The sequence below is a fragment of the Microtus ochrogaster genome, unplaced genomic scaffold, assembly GCF_000317375.1.
Source record: "Microtus ochrogaster isolate Prairie Vole_2 unplaced genomic scaffold, MicOch1.0 UNK6, whole genome shotgun sequence".
NCBI classification, from domain to species: Eukaryota; Metazoa; Chordata; class Mammalia; order Rodentia; family Cricetidae; genus Microtus; species Microtus ochrogaster.
The window spans coordinates 13,350,738-13,368,928 of record NW_004949104.1 but is presented as its reverse complement, the minus strand read 5'-3'; the positions used below and the strand labels follow the sequence as shown (position 1 = coordinate 13,368,928).

Sequence of the window (18,191 nt, the reverse complement as noted above, 5' to 3'; positions counted from 1 at the left end):
CCAGCCTGGTCTACAAGAGCTAGTTCCAGGACAGGCTCCAAAGCCACAGAGAAACCCTGTCTCGAAAAACCAAAAAAAAAAAAAAAAAAAAGAACTCAGGCTGTTCAGGCCTCGGTTAGGGGATAAACATCTCCCAAGGTGGCCTAGCACCTTACACAGTGCGCTGGCACAGAGCGGTGCATAGGCAAAAGCTCTTAAGGCTAACAACTAGAGACAGTTGCGTTGGGCAGAATCACCGCGCAGGCATTTTCCCTCCGTGTGGCTAGTCTACGCTAACAGCAGCGCAGGCGCAGAGAAGTGCAAAACTGAGGTTTCCAACGGGGTTTGGGATGGACAGAGCTGGGTAAGGGAGCGCAGGACCCGCAACACCGCGCAGGCGCACTTCCACTTTCCTGCTGATGCGCAAACGCTGACCAGTGCGCGAGCGTGCGCATGCGCGGAGTTGAGGCACGATGGCAGGTGTCGGGGTCAAGCGGCTGCAGGCGATGGTGTGGTTTGCGCTGCTGGTGCTCACTGTGTGTGCTGCTGGTGCCCATGGGCTCTATTTCCACATCGGCGAGACTGAGAAGCGTTGCTTCATCGAGGAAATACCCGACGAGACCATGGTCATCGGTCAGGGGGCTGAGGGTGGAGAGGCCCTTTGTTTTCGCCTGGCCCTCGGAAGGGCCCCTCCTCCCCTGTCAGCTCGCCCCCATCCTGACGGTGCCTTGAGGGCGCCAGGTCCCCTGCCCAGCGCCCTGGGGCCGCCTGTTGGGGGCCCCCGGTCGTGACTGTGTGTCTGCCCCGCAGGCAACTATCGAACCCAGATGTGGGACAAGCAGAAGGAGGTCTTCCTTCCCTCGACCCCTGGCCTGGGCATGCATGTAGAAGTGAAGGACCCGGACGGCAAGGTAAACACGCCTTCCCCGGAAAGCTCTAGCGGGTGTCAGAAGTCCATTAATGTCATTATGGGATGTAAAGTACCGGTAGCCTCGGTCCTGAGAAAAGATCTCTAGGTATCAGATCTTGCATTTTGAGAGGTCGTTGTAAAGTTGGGGCCTGATGCATATTGCAGGTGGTACTGTCCCGGCAATATGGTTCCGAGGGCCGCTTCACGTTCACGTCGCACACACCCGGTGACCATCAGATTTGTCTGCACTCCAACTCCACCAGGATGGCTCTCTTCGCTGGAGGCAAACTGGTAAGAAGCTCATACTGAGAGTTTTTCCTTTGATCTATTGCCATCTTTCATTCTTTTTCTTTTAATCTTGCCTTTTGGGGGAAGCAGGTGCGCACGGTCAGAACTGGGGAGACCAGGCTTGCCCTTCTGCCTCAGCCAGAGACGAGAACGGACTCCATAACAGTAACAGACAGTAGGCGGCACCCACTCATTCATTCCTGTTTCCTCGTAGCGTGTACACCTGGATATCCAGGTTGGGGAGCATGCCAACAACTACCCTGAGATTGCTGCTAAGGATAAGTTAACAGAGCTCCAGCTTCGTGCTCGCCAGCTGCTTGACCAGGTGGAACAGATCCAGAAAGAGCAGGATTATCAGAGGGTAAGGGCGTGTGTCTCTTTGCACTTGGAGGTTGAGACTGACCTTTAAAACCCACAGTGCAACGTTTCTGTTTAGGGCCTTTCCTACCTGCAAGATTAGTTTTTCAGAGAATGAATTGGGAGCTATCAGTCCGCGTAGGTGAAGTTTGCTTTTTCTTTTTGGCACTTCATGTGCATGTCTGCAGTGCCGAAGGTTGGATCCATGGCCTCTCCTGAGTGTTAGTCAATATCTCTACCACTGAACCACACCTTCAGTCCATTATACATATATATGTTTACACACACACACACACACACACACACACACTTAAATCCTACACCACCTGGTATTTTCCATCCAAGTACTAACCTGGCCTGGCCCTGCTTAGCTTCTCAGATCAGATCTCAAGGGTTCAGGGTAGTGTGCCTGTGGCCCCTTTTTTGTTTTGTTTTGTTATGGAATACGTATAAAACTTAGCATTTTAACTGTTTCTAAGTATATAATACTTTAGCATTAAACAGATTCATGTTGTGTTGCAACCATCACTGCCTCCTAACTTCACCTTCCCAGAGAATCTGAACCCGTCAAACGCTCCACTTTCCTCAGTGCAGTTTTGATTTTTTGGTCTGTGGTCCTGATTACTGTTAAACACTGATTCCCCACTTACCTTCCCATGTTGCTGTTCTACTTTTTTGCTTATAGTCTTGACCACTGTAATTCAACTAAATGGAATCCTTTTATGACTGTCTTAGTTCATATATCACAATGTGTCCAGGGTTCATCTGTCCTGTAGTGTGTCACAACGCTCTGTTTGTCACATTTGTTTATTTTTGCAGTGCTAGAAGTTAAACTTCATTTAGGCTAGATAAGGGCTCTGAAGTCCACCATACCCCCACTTAAAGATTTGTTTTCTTATCAATTATGTGTATATGTGTATGGTTTATGTGTAAATGCAGGTGTTTAAGGAGGCCAGAGGCATTAGATTCTTGGAGTTACAGGTGGTTGTGAGTCACCTGACATAGGTGTTAGGAATCGAACTCAAGTCCTCTGGAAGAGCAATACATGCTCTTAACCACCGAGCCATCTCTCCAGCCTCTGTCCAACTGTAGAGCTTTCCTTTTAAGGTGGAATAATAGCCTGTTGTATGTAGAGACCTCATCTTGCTTTGGGTAGTTATTTCTAAATTGTATGAGCCATTCTAGAGAGGACAACACACAATTTAGTAGTACCTATTGCTTGTATTCCATGGGCTCTTATTATAGAAGCATTATGTTAGTCCTAGCAGAGATGGTTGTAGAAGGACATCACTTTCCTTCCTAGGGGCAGTCTCGGGGAGACTAGTCACCTGACGGAATTACAGATGGCATTTGGTCTGGGAGTTGTGCATCACACAAATAGAGGGCCCTTGTAATGGCAGATTGTGTTTTCCTACCCATTCTAATCCTTTGCTCACTGTCCCGTGCAGTACCGTGAAGAACGCTTCCGCCTGACTAGTGAGAGCACCAATCAGAGGGTCCTGTGGTGGTCCATCGCCCAGACTGTCATCCTCATCCTCACTGGAATCTGGCAGATGCGGCACCTCAAGAGCTTCTTTGAGGCCAAGAAGCTGGTGTAGGGCTCTTGCCGTATAACCCTTCCCCTTTACCCCAATTAGTTGATCATTTCCCCACCTAGCCCCACCCACCTGGCTTTTGAGGAGGAGGAAAAGTGAAAAATCAATGTGTCTCACATTGGTGTCATGGCAATAAGCTGCTGAGATCAGCTACCTTTTGACCCTGGTTCTCCAAGAAGCAGACATTGGTTCACGCTTTCAAAATCCGCCTTAGGGTTTGGGAGAAGTTGGAATTAACCCAAGATCAAATCATTTCTTTTGCCCCTGGTGATTCTCCTGTTTTTGAAGAGATGACCAAATGCTCTTCTGTTTTCTGGTTGTCTATTTCTGCAGTAGACAACCGGCATGTCCCATGGAGGAGGCCCTGCCTCGGTGTTCCTGGGTCAGTCCTGAGTTCTCTCAATGGCTTTGTGAATGTGAATAAGGGGCAGTTCTTGGCCCTGAAGGATTGAGATGTTTTCTATATTTTAGAACTATTTTTGGATAAATTATATGTATTTTCCTTCCTGGTTGAATCATCACTGCCTGTAATAGCCAAAAGCACCAATCCAGACCTTATGCATTCTACTTAATTCCCACACTTTTAGTAACTGCCATGACGTGCTCAGAATTCAGCAGTCTGGGGCCAGAAAGCAGATACTGTAGTTACTTTCAAGTCCATGTTACAAGGCCAAGAAGAGTTCTCTTGAACACTTGTGAGTCCGATCTGTCAGTCCCAGAGTTGAAGAGAGGGACAGAGTAACTTGGAGCAGTGCATTCTCCCCTCAGTTTTCACTAAGCAGTAGCAATGGTTTGTAGGTTCTTTTTGTTTTGTTTTTGAGACAGTCTCTGCTGCTGTGGCTGGCCTGGAGCTCCCTATGTAGACTAGCCTCAGATCCACCTGTGTCTACCTACCAACTGCTGTGACTAAAGAGGCATGTGCCACCACACCTGACAAATATTTCCTTCAAGGGAACCAGATTTTGGTTCTGTATGCAGATTTTTTTTCCAATGAAATAAACATAGTAGCTATGTTTGATAGACAATAATAGGTTGTGGACAGAGGTAAGCTCCTTCCCCCCCCCAAAAAAAAAGATGGGGAGGTTACTAGTGTAGACGTCTTGCCTTTGTAAAAAATGTGGGGTTAGACTTCAATGGGCGCTCTTGCTAAGACTTGGCCTGGGAGTGGATGAGTGGATTGCTTAACCATTCTGTAAGGTCACCCTAATAAATAAGATGTTATCAAGGAACTAGCAAAACAAAGCCCCTGAATCATAAACAGCTCTTAAGACATATCCCTCACCCCCTTCTGTATAAGCCTCATACCAGTAGTTGCCCATTCTTGATATTTTATTTCACAGTTTTATTATATATTTATTTGGAATATTTATTAAATTTTCTTTTTCTGACTTATAGAGCTAAATTCTCCCCTTATTTCTGTGTACTCTACTATATACGAACCTGTTTTACACTTAGAGTATATGCAATTTTTTTAGTTTGCAAAGAGGAAGGACAAAAAAAAAAGAAGTCCTACATAACCCTCCTATTTCTAATTCTGGATGGCCATATAACCACCAGAATAATTCCTCTGATACTTGAAAAAGTTTACAGTCTTCAGTTTAGGATCAGGATGGGAAGCCAGGCGGTGGTGCATACCTTTAATCCCAGCACTCAGGAGGCAGAGGCAGGCAGATCTCTGAATTGGAGGCCAGCCTGATCTACAGAGTGAGGTCCAGGAAAGTCAGGCTACACAGAGAAACCCTGTCTTGGGAGGGGAGTGTGGATTAGAATAAATTAGGTGTTGAGAGAGTTGTTTAGTTTTTTCAGACAGTATCTATACATAGCCACCAGGGTGGCCTTGAACTCACAGAAATCCACCTGCCTCTGTCACCAGAGTGCTGGAAGTAAAGGCATATGCCACCAGGACCAGTAAGAGAAGGTCTTGGTTTGTTTTTGAGATAGCCTTGAGGTAGCACTTGTGTTCGTCTTTAAGATCCTGTTGGACCTGCCTTTCAGGTGTTGGGATCATAAGTGTGCCAACATGTCCAGAACTAAGATGCCTTTGAATGACTTAGATATAGTGCAAGGTCTTAAGAAGAGATGCGTTTCTGCTGTGTTGTTTTCTCAAGAAGTCTAGACCTGATAGAGAAAGAGGCTAGAAAAGGCCAGGCTTTGGTGGGCTTATCCAACAATAAACACGCAATAAACACCAGGGTTTCTCTTGCTAATCCCTTTCAGCTCCGCTTTGGAGACTTAGCAGATGCAGGCTTGTGTATGAGGAGTACAGTAGACAGGAACTTGACTGCCCCAGTGCCTCTGAAAGTTATGAATGCCACTGGGCATGACAGATTACTAACCAGATGACTTTGAAGTAAGGAGCTAGTCTAGATCAGTGGTTCTCAACCTTTTTCAAGATATCTCCAGGGCTGGAGAGATGGCTCAGAGGTTAAGAGCATTGCCTGTTCTTCCAAAGGTTCTGAGTTCAGTTCCCAGTGACCACATGGTGGCTCAAAACCACCTATAATGGGGTCTGGTGCCCTCTTCTGGCATGCAGGCATACACACAGAATATTGTAAACATAATAAATAAATATTTTCTTTAAAAAAGATATTTCCATTATAATTTGTTTGTTTGTTTGAAGACAGGGTTTCTCTGTAGCTTTGGAGCCTGTCCTGGAACTAGCTCTTGTAGATCAGGCTGGCCTCGAACTCACAGAGATCCACCTGCCTCAGTCTCCCGAGTGCTGGGATTAAAGGCGTGCGCCACCACTGCCTGGCTTTTCTGTTATAATTTGTAACAGTAGCAGAATTACAGTTATAACATAGCAATGAAAATAATTTCATGGTTGGGGGTCACCACAACATGAGGAACTGTATTAAAGAGTCCAGCATTAAGAAGGTTGAAAACCACTGATGTAGGTTATCAGAATGAGCCCACTGTAATGACAGGTGCCAGAGACTCGCCTTTTGCAGTTAGGCTTCTAGTTAATCTGTCTGTCACCAGGAGTGCTTCCCCTATCTTAATAGATGCTCACTATAATAAGACCCTCCCTGTCGGTAAATGCCCAACAATCTCTTTTTCTATTACTGCCCTAACAGTAATTACCAAATGGCTTAAAACATCAAACTGTTAGGTTTGGGAGACCAGACTAGGTGACCTGAGGGCAAGCTGAAGGAAAGGCTTTGGGGAGGGGAGGTGCTCAGAAAAAATGAGCCCAAGGTCGGCTGACGTCACCTAACTAGACTTGGAGACACAGTTTATTGTATTTTTGACTTTAGGAACTGTTTAAGAGGTTCCAATGAAGTCGGACGTGGTGGTGCAGCTTTAAGACCAGTCTGGTCTACTTCCCAAGTTCCAGGCCAGCCACAGCTCAATAGTGGACCTTGTTTCAAAAAGAACAGAATAAAAAGGTCCCAAGGACATCCCCGGCAGACGGGGTTCTGGAAGAGGGAATGGGCCTAGTTGGTATGTAGTAACACCGTCTGACTGCAGCTTTTCGTTTTCTGGAAAAGTCGGGTCCCAGGAAGGGGTCAGGTTAATCTGGCACTTCTGTGAAAGATAGCAAGGCGTGTGGCAGGATCCATGAGACTATTCGTAGTAGCTAGGGTTTTTTTTGTTGTTGTTGTTTGTTTTTGAATTTTTTTTTTGAGACAGGTTTTTCTGTGTAGTCCTGGCTATCCTGGAACTCTCTGTAGACAAGACTGCCCTTGAACTCATGGAGATCGCCTGCCTCTGCTTCCCAAATGCGGGATTAAAGGCCTTCGCCACCACTGTTTAACAGTTATCTTGATAGGTGATTTCAAACTGGTTACCCACACAGCCGTAACACCTCCAGGCGCACGCACATGCTCAGGTGGGCGGCCTTGCTGCCTCTTCTCAGCCAAAGCGCGGTCGGATCCTAACCATAACTTAGCAGTCAAAGTCCTGCCCGCAATACTCCGAGGGTCAGCGAAGGTTGGCGCTTGAGTGGGTGGGGGCTGGGCTGCAGCGACCCTGAAGGCACGCCTCTGCGCCTGTGCACTGCACAGCAGCATTTGCGTGCCGCAACGCCTAACGCCCCCACGGAAAACTTCCAGGAAGTGACGTCTCCTCCGGAACTGATTCGTTGTTGGTTTGTCCCGCCCTTACGCGTGCGCACTGTCAGTACGGAGGCACGCCATGGAGGACCAAGAAGCGCTAGGTTTTGAACACATGGGGCTGGATCCCCGGCTCCTGCAGGTATGGGGATGGTTGTGAAGCTAGGACCTGGGGTGTCGTCGCACTCCGCGCCGACTGAACCCTGTCCTCTTCCTTCTTAGGCTGTCGCTGACTTGGGCTGGTCGCGACCTACACTGATCCAGGAAAAGGCCATACCTCTGGCTCTGGAGGGGAAGGACCTCCTGGCCCGCGCTCGCACAGGCTCCGGGAAGACGGCAGCTTATGCTATTCCGATGCTGCAGTTGCTTCTCCACAAGAAGGCGGTGGGTAGCGAGAGGGGACAGTGGGCACGAGGAAACCTCCAAAAGGCCAGGGAAGGAGGTGCCCATCTATGCAAAGGTTTCTCCTGTTTGGCGGGTCCATTTGTGGTATAAACTCTGAGCTGGAGTTCAGGTTCCCTGGCTTTCAACCCAGGTCTTGCTACCACTACCACCAGCCTTGTTGTACTCTCGAGTAAACCATTGTTTATCTAGAGAAGGCACATCAGCTCCATACCGAGTCAGTGTTAATTCATTTCAGACATGCAGCAAGGTATTTTTAAATTTCAGTGCTCGGGAAAGCTCTCCCATTCAGTATTCCGAGGTGGGCAGAATTAAGAGTTTATCAGGACAAAGCTAGGTGATTGTATTGCTCAGTCCCCACGGTTTGGGGGAGGCGGAGAAAAGCATTAGGTGGACCCGATATTTTTAACAGTTTTTAACTCAGGCTTTTACAGACAGGTCCTGTAATGGAACAAGCTGTGAGAGGCCTTGTCCTCGTTCCTACGAAGGAACTGGCGCGGCAGGCCCAGTCAATGATTCAGCAGCTGGCTGCCTACTGTGCTCGGGATGTGCGAGTGGCTAATGTCTCAGCTGCTGAAGACTCCGCTTCTCAGAGGTGGGTAGAAGCTACAGGGTGCTAATGCGTGTGACTCTGGTTTGTTGAGCAGCCGGAGGAGGCAGGTCTGCCAGGGTGAGGTTCTGGCTGCTAAATTCTTGCTATCCATAACTCGCCACCTGCAGAGCTGTGTTGATGGAGAAGCCAGATGTGGTGGTGGGGACCCCATCCCGAATATTAAACCACTTACAGCAAGACAGCTTGAAGCTCCGTGACTCCCTGGAGCTGCTGGTGATAGACGAAGCTGACCTTCTCTTTTCCTTTGGCTTTGAGGACGAACTCAAGAGTCTTCTCTGGTAAGGAGGTAACGGAAGTGGCTCCTAGTGGGAACCTCTGTGAGTCTAACCTTGGGACTGAAGTGGGATGGGTGGAATGGAGCCTCAGCAGGTCCTGTTTTTCTTCCTCAGTCACTTGCCTCGGATTTACCAGGCCTTTCTCATGTCGGCCACTTTCAATGATGACGTACGAGCTCTGAAGGAGCTGGTACTACATAACCCGGTAAGTTAGCTTGCTGAGGGAGCTGGTACTATATAACTCGGTAAGTTAGCTTGCTGAGGGAGCATTTGGAGCCGGAACCGGGGACACTCGAGGCTCCCTCTCAGAGGAAACTTTTGGTGTTTGGGGTGGGGCCAGAGTTCTCTTGTATATATTTCAGTCTGGAGGACCATTATGCACACCTACTGTGCTGCGTATTGTCTGTTAATCAGTGTTTCTCTTTGTTATACCTGCGGGTGCTGTGCAAATAATGTGCATTTCTATATGTCACAACAGTTAGGGTGCTTTGAGTTCTTAGGTTCAACCCTGGGGGTAGGGTGTGGGGGAGGGTGGGGTGATGGCTCACTGTCTGCTCTGTGCTGATGTGGGTGCTTTGGTTGCTGAGGCAGTGGCCATAGCTCCTCTTCACGTTCTCTTCTGATCACAGGTGTGTCCTCTTCCTAGGTTACCCTCAAGTTACAGGAGTCCCAGCTGCCAGGGCCAGAGCAGCTGCAGCAGTTTCAGGTGGTCTGTGAGACGGAAGAAGACAAATTCTTGCTGCTGTATGCCCTGCTCAAGCTCTCACTGATTCGGGGCAAAGCCTTGCTCTTTGTCAACACTCTGGAGAGGGGTTACCGGCTGCGGCTCTTTTTGGAACAGTTCAGCATTCCATCGTGCGTGCTCAATGGAGAGCTCCCGCTGCGCTCCAGGTTTGCTGGGGTCTGCGTCCTGGTGAAGATAGACTGAAGGAAACATGGAAGGGAGAGTGCAGTTTGTTCTTTCTTTTTTTTAATAGATAGGGCTCTATGCTAGAATTGTAGACCAGGCTGGCCTTGAATTTAGAGGAGTTCTCCTGCCTCAGTTTTCCAAGTGTTGGAATTAAAACTGTGGGCCAGCTCAAACAGCTTGGTCTTCTTTCCTTTCTCCTCTCTTTCCTCTTTGAAGTGCTAGGGATTCAACCCAGAACCTTGTTGATGCCAGACAAGCACTCGGCCACTGAGCTGTATACCTGGCCATTTGTTCTTCCTTCCTTCTCCGCCCCCCCCCCCCCCCCCTCTGTTTGTTCTTCCTTCCTTCTTTTCTCTCTCTCTCTCTCTCTCTCTCTCTCTCTCTCTCCTTCCCTCCCCTCTGCCTCCTAAAGACATGTATACCACGGCTTTTGTTCCTGCTTTTTAAGCACTTGCTGGGATTCAGACTCTCAACAGGCCTGACAAGTATTTCTCACAACTCTGAAATACTTACTGGTGCTCCATTTAAAGGGAAAATTTTATTTATTTATTTATTTTTATGTGCATTGGGTATTTTGCTTGCATAGATTTTTGTGTCCTACATGCATGCCTCGTACCTATGGAGGCCAGAAGAGGAAGATGGATCTCTTGAAGTTGGAGATACAGACAGCTTATTAGCCACCATATTGGTACTGGGAATAAAACATAGGTCTCCTGGAAGAGCAGCCAGTGCATTTAACCACTGAGCCATCTCTCCAGCCCATTGTGAAGATGACAAAAGAGAGTAGAAAGGGCAGAGTCGGAAAGGGTGGTGGTTAGGGTGATGCTAGTATTGGGGGAGCCTCTTGTGATGCAGCCTGGCCTTTCCTCTTGGCTTGCAGGTGCCACATCATCTCACAGTTCAACCAGGGCTTCTATGATTGTGTCATAGCAACAGATGCTGAAATCCTGGGACCACCAGTCAAAGGCAAGCGGCGAGGCCGAGGAGCCAAAGGAGACAAGTAAGTCCACAGTTCTCTTTTTCAGCATCCCCCCAAGAGGACTTCTTTTCTGCATTTGTAAGACTGAAGGCAAAGTGCACAGAGCAGGTGGCCAGATGTTCTTGATGGTTATACCAGGCAGTCCCGCGGACCCTTGCTCAAAGAGTTCAGGGTCACAGGGGTGGTTTGTGGGTCAGTGTTCTGCTATTACCCAGAACTGAGGTCAGGGCAAGCCCTAGAATAATTCTAATGTCCAGTTGTTTGGTCTTTCAGCTTTGTTTGCAAGATAGTTTAGAGACTGAACTTGAGCTTCCCTTTGCTGAGGTTAGGTTAGGATCTGGCTGACATTGGGTTATTTCCTCAGCACCTCTGATCCAGAGTCAGGTGTGGCCCGGGGCATAGACTTCCACCACGTATCTGCGGTACTCAACTTTGATCTCCCTCCCACTCCAGAAGCCTATGTTCATCGAGCTGGCAGGTAGGACAATAGCAGTGTGGTGAGCCAGGCCATGCTGAAGGAGTTGGAGTGATCTGGACAGGCCAGCTCCTGGACAGGCTAGTGATGTATATTTGATCCCTTCCCACTGTAGGACAGCTCGAGCCAACAACCCAGGCATAGTTCTGACCTTTGTGCTGCCCACAGAACGGTCTTGCTTGGGAAAGATTGAGGCGCTTCTCAGTGGAGGTAAGAGCCCTTGCTCTGTGACTGTGTGCCTCTAAGAGCCAGACTTCTCCCATCACACCTTGAAACCTACCACAGTGCCTAATATGGTGTTCATCAGAGAACATGGGGAGAGCACTGGATGATTGGCAATTTGGGGCTAGCCTAGGGTATATAGCAAGACCTTGTTGTTGTTGCTGCTGCCATTTTTGTTGTTGGTTTTGTTTTGTTTTTCAAGACAGGGTTTTTCTATAGTTTTTGGTGCCTGTCCTGGAACTAGCTCTTGTAGACCAGGCTGGCCTCGAACTCATAGAGATTAACCTGCCTCTGCCTCCCAAGTGCTGGGGTTAAAGGCGTGTGCCATCACTACCTGGTGTGTTGTTGCTGTTTTTAAATCAAAGAATGGATCAGTGGTTAAGAGTACTTGTTCTTTTAGAGGACCCAGGTTCAGTTTCTGGCACCCACTTGGTAGTTCATAGCTGTCTGTAACTCCAGCACCTTCTTTTGGCATCTGCAGGCACCAGACATTTATGTGGTACATGTATGTGGATGCAGGGAAAACACACACATAGGAAATAAACCATTTTTTAAGGGTCCCACATGGGAGAAGAGGGCACTTTGCAACAATGCCAAGTGTGGTATCACATACTATAATCCCAGCACTTGGGAGTTTGAGGCAGATGTGGTGGCAGGAAAATTCGGAGTTCTAGGTCAGCCTAGGCTACATAGCTAATTGAAGGCTTCAAGTATAGTGATGCTGAGTTGTCTCAGGTATGGCCTCATTGGGAGAAGAGGAGCAGCAGGCTGCCAGGGAAGGCCTGACATGGCCCTGCCCTCCTCACTGCTGCCTTCTCCCCAGAGGGCGAGGCTCCCATCCTGCTTCCCTACCAGTTCCAGATGGAGGAGATTGAAAGCTTTCGCTATCGCTGCAGGGTGAGCTCAACACTGGGGTGGACAGGGGGCTGGTTGAGGAATGGGCTGTGGCCCCATCGCTGAGCTGCCTGACTCCTGGTCTGCCCACAGGATGCCATGCGCTCAGTGACCAAACAGGCCATTCGAGAGGCAAGACTGAAGGAGATCAAGGAGGAACTTCTACACTCAGAGAAGCTCAAGGTGAGGGCAAGCTTGGGAGCTGTCCTTTTTGAAGGCTGGCTAAGCTCTGGGTAGTGAGAAACGGAGAGCTGGACAGTGCGCTGGCCTTTGGCAGGGAGACAGGAAATCAGCTGAAGACAGCTGGTCTGCTGGGAGGATGGTGGACACACTTCATGGTAGGCACTTGGTATTAGACACAAGTGAGCATACATAGGGTGTGTGTGCATGTGAGTGTGCACACACTATTAGGGAGGGAAAGATGGAAGCCCCATAGGTTCCACACCATGTACCTTAGGATGTACGGGCCATTCCTGGATGTTACACCGACACTGGAAAAAGTGAAGAGGCTTTAGGTGTGTTGAAGAATCTCATCTGTGAGATGACACTAAGCTAGTGATTCAGAGTGTTGTTGTTTGTATCGTAGAGAAGGATGTCCTTGTTTGTACCCATGATTGGAACTTAGAAGAACTAGCATCTAGCTGTCCTGAGTTGCCAATCTCTGGTTTGTGTGAAGGAACTACATTCCAGAGCTGGCAGATTTCTACAAGGTGGTGTGGTATCTGGCATTGCTGCAGCATGCAGTGCCTTACTTGGCCAGAAGAGGTCAGGTATGGATGCCTGTTGTGGTTTGTGCTAGGCTGTGGCTGTTGAGGAGGGCTAAGAACAAAGTGATAGGCAAACTTCATGGATGTTGCTTCTTGCGCCTCTTAAACCGTGGGCTCTCTCTGCCTGTCAGACATACTTTGAAGACAATCCCAGGGACCTCCAGCTGCTACGCCATGATCTGCCCCTGCATCCTGCGGTGGTAAAGCCTCATCTGGGCAATGTCCCTGACTACTTGGGTGAGTGTTGCTGAGGATCAGGAGGCTGGAGGAAATGGCCTGGCTTTTCTTGGCCATCTCCACCGGCCCCTGTGCTTGGTGTTGGGAAAGCTTCATGCGTGTAAAAGGACCTAGAGACCCAGGCAGGCAGCCTGTGTGAACATAAACAGCTGTGCCACTGTGTACTAGCTCATGTAGATTTGTTCAACCCAGCCCATGGTAGCTGTCCTGTCTCTTGTGGAGATGAGAAAACTGGTTGGGTAGAGTTGGTGGCCCATTCCCAGGGTTTGGGTGATGGAAAGAATGAGCCAGTGAGTGGCGTTCTGTGTTCTGAAGAGGCCTAGCAGGTGTGAGGGTGGGTCCTGGGCTAGAGAATGCTCAATTGGCAGGCAGCAAGGGAAACACATCACACAGGGAAGGAGAGTAGCCATTCACCCTTCTCGTCTCAGCAAGGCTCTGGGTGATAGCTTTACTGCTTGGGTGTCTAACGTGGAGTATTTTTGGTGATGAGTATTCATGCCTTCTGTGCTTACAGTGACCATAAAGGAGAAGAGTGGGGTAGCTGGACAGTGAGTTAGGCCCTCCACCATTCCTGATCTTGCTTGCCTGGAATGGAGGTAGTTTGCTGATACGCTGACGTAGAAGTGACAGGAAGGTATAGGAGGGACACCTGGGGCAGAAAAGATGTGATATGAAAGGGCCCAGGAGAGCTGGGAGCATGCTAATACTAGGGGAAGAGCTGAGAGACAGGTTTCTCAGGACGGTGACTGAAGACCTCTGCCTTGATCCACATGCTGGGTGGGTCCCTTTGGCTTTTTTCTTCTTTGTTTGTTTGTTTGTTTCTTTCTTTGTTTTTGTTGTTGTTTTGGTTTGGGGGGAGGTGGGCAGGGTTTCTCTGTGTAACAGTTGTATCTGTCCTGGAACTCGCTTTGTAGACAGGCTGGGCTCGAATTCACTGAGATCCATCTGCTTCTGCTTCCTGAGTGCTGGGTTTAAATGCTTGCATCACACCGCCCAGCCACAGCTTTTCTTTTCTTGGTACATGTTCTTTGTAGTGAATTAAAACATTACAGTCATGGTTTAGACAGTGGGAGTCCAGGGGCTAACTTAATCTTTTGTCTGTGTAAATATAACAAATAATTGAGTATTAGAGACCCTTTCCTCCCTTCCCCTCCCTTTTCCTTCTCTGCTTTCTAAGGTTCCCTGTGTATCCCTGGCTGTTCTTGAACTCACTCTGTAGACCAGGCTGGCCTCAAGTCAGAGATCCATCTGCCTCTGCCTCCTGATGCTAGTGTGTGCCACCCCTGCCTGGCTGGAAGTGTTTCTTGGGTCAAGATTGAGACTGTGCTGCACTTTAGGGTAGCACTGAAAAGGGGATGGGACAATGCTGGAGGCCAGGTCTCATGGGTCTCTGTAGCTGGAGTTTAGAAACGGGTGAGGCTATGCCTGAGACCCAGCATCTCTTCCAGTTCCTGCTGCTCTTCGTGGCCTTGTACAACCTCGGAAGAAACGGAGAAAGCTGCCCTCCTCTAAGAAGACTAAGGTATGTCTCCTGGGAGTCTTGGGACAACAGCAGGGCTCCTTCCTACCTTGCCCTTCATCTTCAGCAGCTGCCTTGTCTGAGGGAGGGACAGGACTCCCAGGAACAGGGGTGTGGGCTTGTAGTCTTCCCACAGCGGCCTGAATGCCCTTAGCTGACCTCTCACATTGTGTGCAGCAGCTGGCAGTGTCTGGCATGTGGCACGGGGATCTTGCCAGCATTGCTCACTCTGTTGGGATCATCTGACTGCCCACAACTAACTTGTGACTCTGCCCTATAGAAGGTGAAGACTCGGAACCCACTGCGTGACTTCAAGCACAGGGGGAAGAAACCTAAACCCACAGCGAAGCCCTCTTGAGGTGGCTTGGGCCTGAGGACACTGAATTGGGCATCCTGACCTGGATGGAGTGAGTAGGCTTCCCACTTTTTGTGGGCACACTCTGATGCTCACTGTCCGGACAGACTGAACTTCGAAGTGGCGGACTTGGGCACTCCATCTTCTTGGTACTACTGGACTACTATCCTGCTTAACAGAGTAAAGATTCCAGGTGCCCCACCCGGGCTGTAAGCCTCTGGCATCTGGGAAGACACTGCTTTCCCAAATCTCCAGAGTTAATAAACTTTTATAAAGTGGTTCTGCTGGATGCAGTGCCTTGTTTGGCAAGCAGAGGTCAGCTGTGTAAGCCATGAGAAGCCTGTTCCGATTCTGCTGGTCCAGTGTTGGTTGTGCTCGGCTGACCCAGAGCCCTGTATCAAGTTCTGTGATTCTATTGATCCAGATCGGCTGATGGGTGGACTTGTGTTCCCAGGTCAGGGCCTTCCTGACCACAAGCCCCTGGCTCTCACCAGCACATACATGTTCTCATTCAGAGGGAAAGGTCACTGAGCAGCTGGCCTCCCTTGCTGGGTGAATTCATGTGCCTGGGTAATCTGTTGTAGCTGTAACAGGTCCTACACTTTGTTTTGTTTTTTGAGACAGGGTTTCTCGGTGTAGCTTTTAGAGCCTGTTCTGGAACTATTTCTTGTAGACCAGGTTGGCCTTGAACTCATAGAGATCCGCCAGCCTCTGCCTCCAGAGTGCTGGGATTAAAGGCATGCGCCAGGCCCTACACTTTTAGGGGATGAAATGACTTAGGCTGTGGAGAAAATGTTCCCTTTGTTTTCTGAGTCTAAATAGGAAGAGTGTAGAGCTCACTGTCTTAGGGTTACTGTTGCTGTGATGAAATGCAGTGAGCAAAGCCCCTTGGGGAGGACAGGGTTTGTTTATCTTGAAGTTCATACAATAGTTCATCCAAAGCAGTGGGGGCAGGAGCTGATGCAGAGGCCATGGAGGAGGATGCTTAATGGCTTGCTCAGCCTGCTTGCTTATAGAGTCCAGGGCTGCCAGCCCTAGCATGGCACAATCCACAACAAGCTGGGTCCTCACCCCCATCAATCACTAATTAAGAAAATGCCCTACAGTCACGCCTACAGCCTGATTGTAAGGAGGCTTTTTCTTAATTTGAGATGTTCTCTCAAGTGACGTTAGCTTGTGTCAAGTTGACATAAAACTGTCCAGCACACTCATTCTGCGTCCAAATGACCTTCTTGTGTGAAGAATCGGATGCTTGGGACTGGCAGGGTTGTCTCTTAGACTCAGTTTGAGAATGGAGTCTAAAGTAGGACAGATATACTCGGAATAGAGTCAGGAATGGGCTACCCTGGACGAGGAGGCACTTGCCCATGTGAACCTGGAAATGAAGGAAAGGGGCAGGGCTTACTGGAAGCTTGAGGCAGTTCTCCAGTCTGGGACTACCCTATGATCTGACATTTTTATTTACACCTGGGTGACCTGCTGTGTCTTGACCATGACCTTGTTTAGAATTGAGAACAAGGCAGTCTGCATGCAGGAACATTTATGGGAACCAAGAATTGGCCCCCTAACCAGGCAGTGATGGTACACACCTAGAGGCAGGTAAATCTTGAGTTAGAGGCTAGCCTGGTCTACAGAGTGAGTTCCAGGGCAGCCAGGGCTATACAGAAAAACACGGGGGGTGAGGTGTTTGAACCCCTAAGCTACAGTTGACTTCACAACTTTGGGCTTGTATCAGCTTTTGCCTTTAGTAGGGGAAGTATTGGCAACTCTCAAGGCCTACGATCCAGGGTGGAGGGCTGACATTTGGGTAGTACCCAAATGGGAAATAGTCACGGTGGGGAAGACAGGGTGCTGGACTTTTGAGAAGGGCCACATTTGGTTGGAGGGACTGCTGAGGCAGGAAGGGCAGGAGGAAGTGCAGTCCTGGCAGGGGACCTCTGTGTGAATTCCCTGGGGATGAAGATGAAAGTACCAGTGTGGTTGTCGCCAAAGTATGTGACAGTGAAAGCTCACCTGTTGATCTGGAGATGTGAAGGGGTCCTGTAAAAGGTGAAAGAACTGCAGGGATCTTAGAGGACAGCGCCCTGACCAGATAGTCATACCATGTTGATAATGGAGGGCAGGGCGTGTCCAGAAACCTCTGGACCTAGAGCACGGAAGGTTCGTGCGCCATACTAATTCTTGGCTTGCACCTGCCAAGGCTTAATGACTCAGCTTTTGAGGAACTCATTGAGGACTCTGACCTTTACAGTTGATGTCCCTGGGTGGCAGTATTGATAAGGTAGAACTTGAGCCGGGAGACGCCTCAGCTCAAGCCATCATCCTTTCCTGGGGATAATGACCATGAGATGCCCGCCATACAGAAGGGGCTGCAAGTCACTACTTTCCCATTATGACAGACTGCCTCTTCCTCCTTCCCTTTCTCCCTCCCTCCTCCCCTCTCTCCCTTCCTCCTTCCCTCCCCCTCTCTTGGATTCTGTGTTCTGACAGCTTTCTTCCCAGGTGAGGCCAATTCTCCGCTGCCTAGACCGCCACTTGAGGTTCACTGCTCATCTGTCTTGCAGGTGGACAAGCAGGTTCTGATTACCGACCCACTCAGTTGGCTAAGTTATGCAAAGGGAGGGGCCTTTCCATATGTCTCTAGCCTGCAACGTTCAGATCTGTTTTGAGGCTGCTCGCTCAGCCAGGCAGTATAGACATTCATTTCCTTCTAAGTTTCAAGAAGATGAAGAAGGTTACTACATAACCATATTCCATTCAGTGTTTGGAATGTAATTGCATTTTCAAAACAACAAAAAAGGTATTTGAGGCCGGGTTGGGGGGGAAGAGCAATGTCTAGTGTGTGAAGTCCTAGGTTTAACTCTCAGCAACACAGGAGGGGGGAGGGGCTGTTTTCCTTGAAACTCACGTTCAGCTGTGTCCCGTGTATATGAAAGATTTGGCAGGCCCGGGGCTCTAATCCTTTCTCACCCAGCACGCCTTCCTCCAGGAGGCCATTCTGAACCCAGTCTGTGCCACTGCCTCGCTCATGAAACAACAGTTCCTAGCAGCTTGTCCCACCCTGCTGTGGCCAACGCTCTGGAGGCAGGAGCATGGCAGTTGTGTTCCTGGGTGCATATACTCATTATTAAAAGCTTTGCCCTGAGAGTATCAACACCTTTTCTCTGGCCCAAGGATCTTGAAGAAAATGTCCAGTTAGATGGGAAAGGAAAGATCTCACATGGAAGAACTCACTCGGCAGGGCTGGACTCTGCACCCAGCACAGCAGACAAGTCTCGGGATGCTATCATGTCATCTGCACACCTCCCAAGGGCGGAGATGTGCCAGAGGTCCCAAGGTCAGCAAGACTGCGTAACAGA

The 18,191-nt window shown here is 49.1% G+C and overlaps 2 protein-coding genes across 2 annotated transcripts; both read left to right on the top strand.

Annotated features, from left to right (window-relative positions):
* The first annotated feature begins 405 nt into the window (after window positions 1-405).
* Window positions 406-3,634, top strand: Tmed4 (transmembrane p24 trafficking protein 4). Its single transcript, XM_005366198.1, has 5 exons — window positions 406-612; window positions 790-890; window positions 1,055-1,180; window positions 1,392-1,538; window positions 2,983-3,634. Exons 1-5 carry the CDS (start codon window positions 453-455, stop codon window positions 3,130-3,132), a joined length of 684 nt encoding a protein of 227 aa, XP_005366255.1. The 5' UTR covers window positions 406-452; the 3' UTR covers window positions 3,133-3,634.
* A 3,165-nt stretch (window positions 3,635-6,799) lies between these two features.
* Ddx56 (DEAD-box helicase 56) lies at window positions 6,800-15,110 on the top strand. The gene is made up of 15 exons (XM_005366196.2): window positions 6,800-6,961; window positions 7,185-7,326; window positions 7,407-7,568; window positions 8,021-8,181; window positions 8,307-8,477; window positions 8,589-8,679; window positions 9,121-9,365; window positions 10,265-10,384; window positions 10,728-10,841; window positions 10,954-11,048; window positions 11,884-11,957; window positions 12,048-12,137; window positions 12,853-12,958; window positions 14,407-14,480; window positions 14,758-15,110. Exons 2-15 carry the CDS (start codon window positions 7,267-7,269, stop codon window positions 14,833-14,835), a joined length of 1,641 nt encoding a protein of 546 aa, XP_005366253.1. The 5' UTR covers window positions 6,800-6,961; window positions 7,185-7,266; the 3' UTR covers window positions 14,836-15,110.
* Window positions 15,111-18,191: the final 3,081 nt, after the last annotated feature.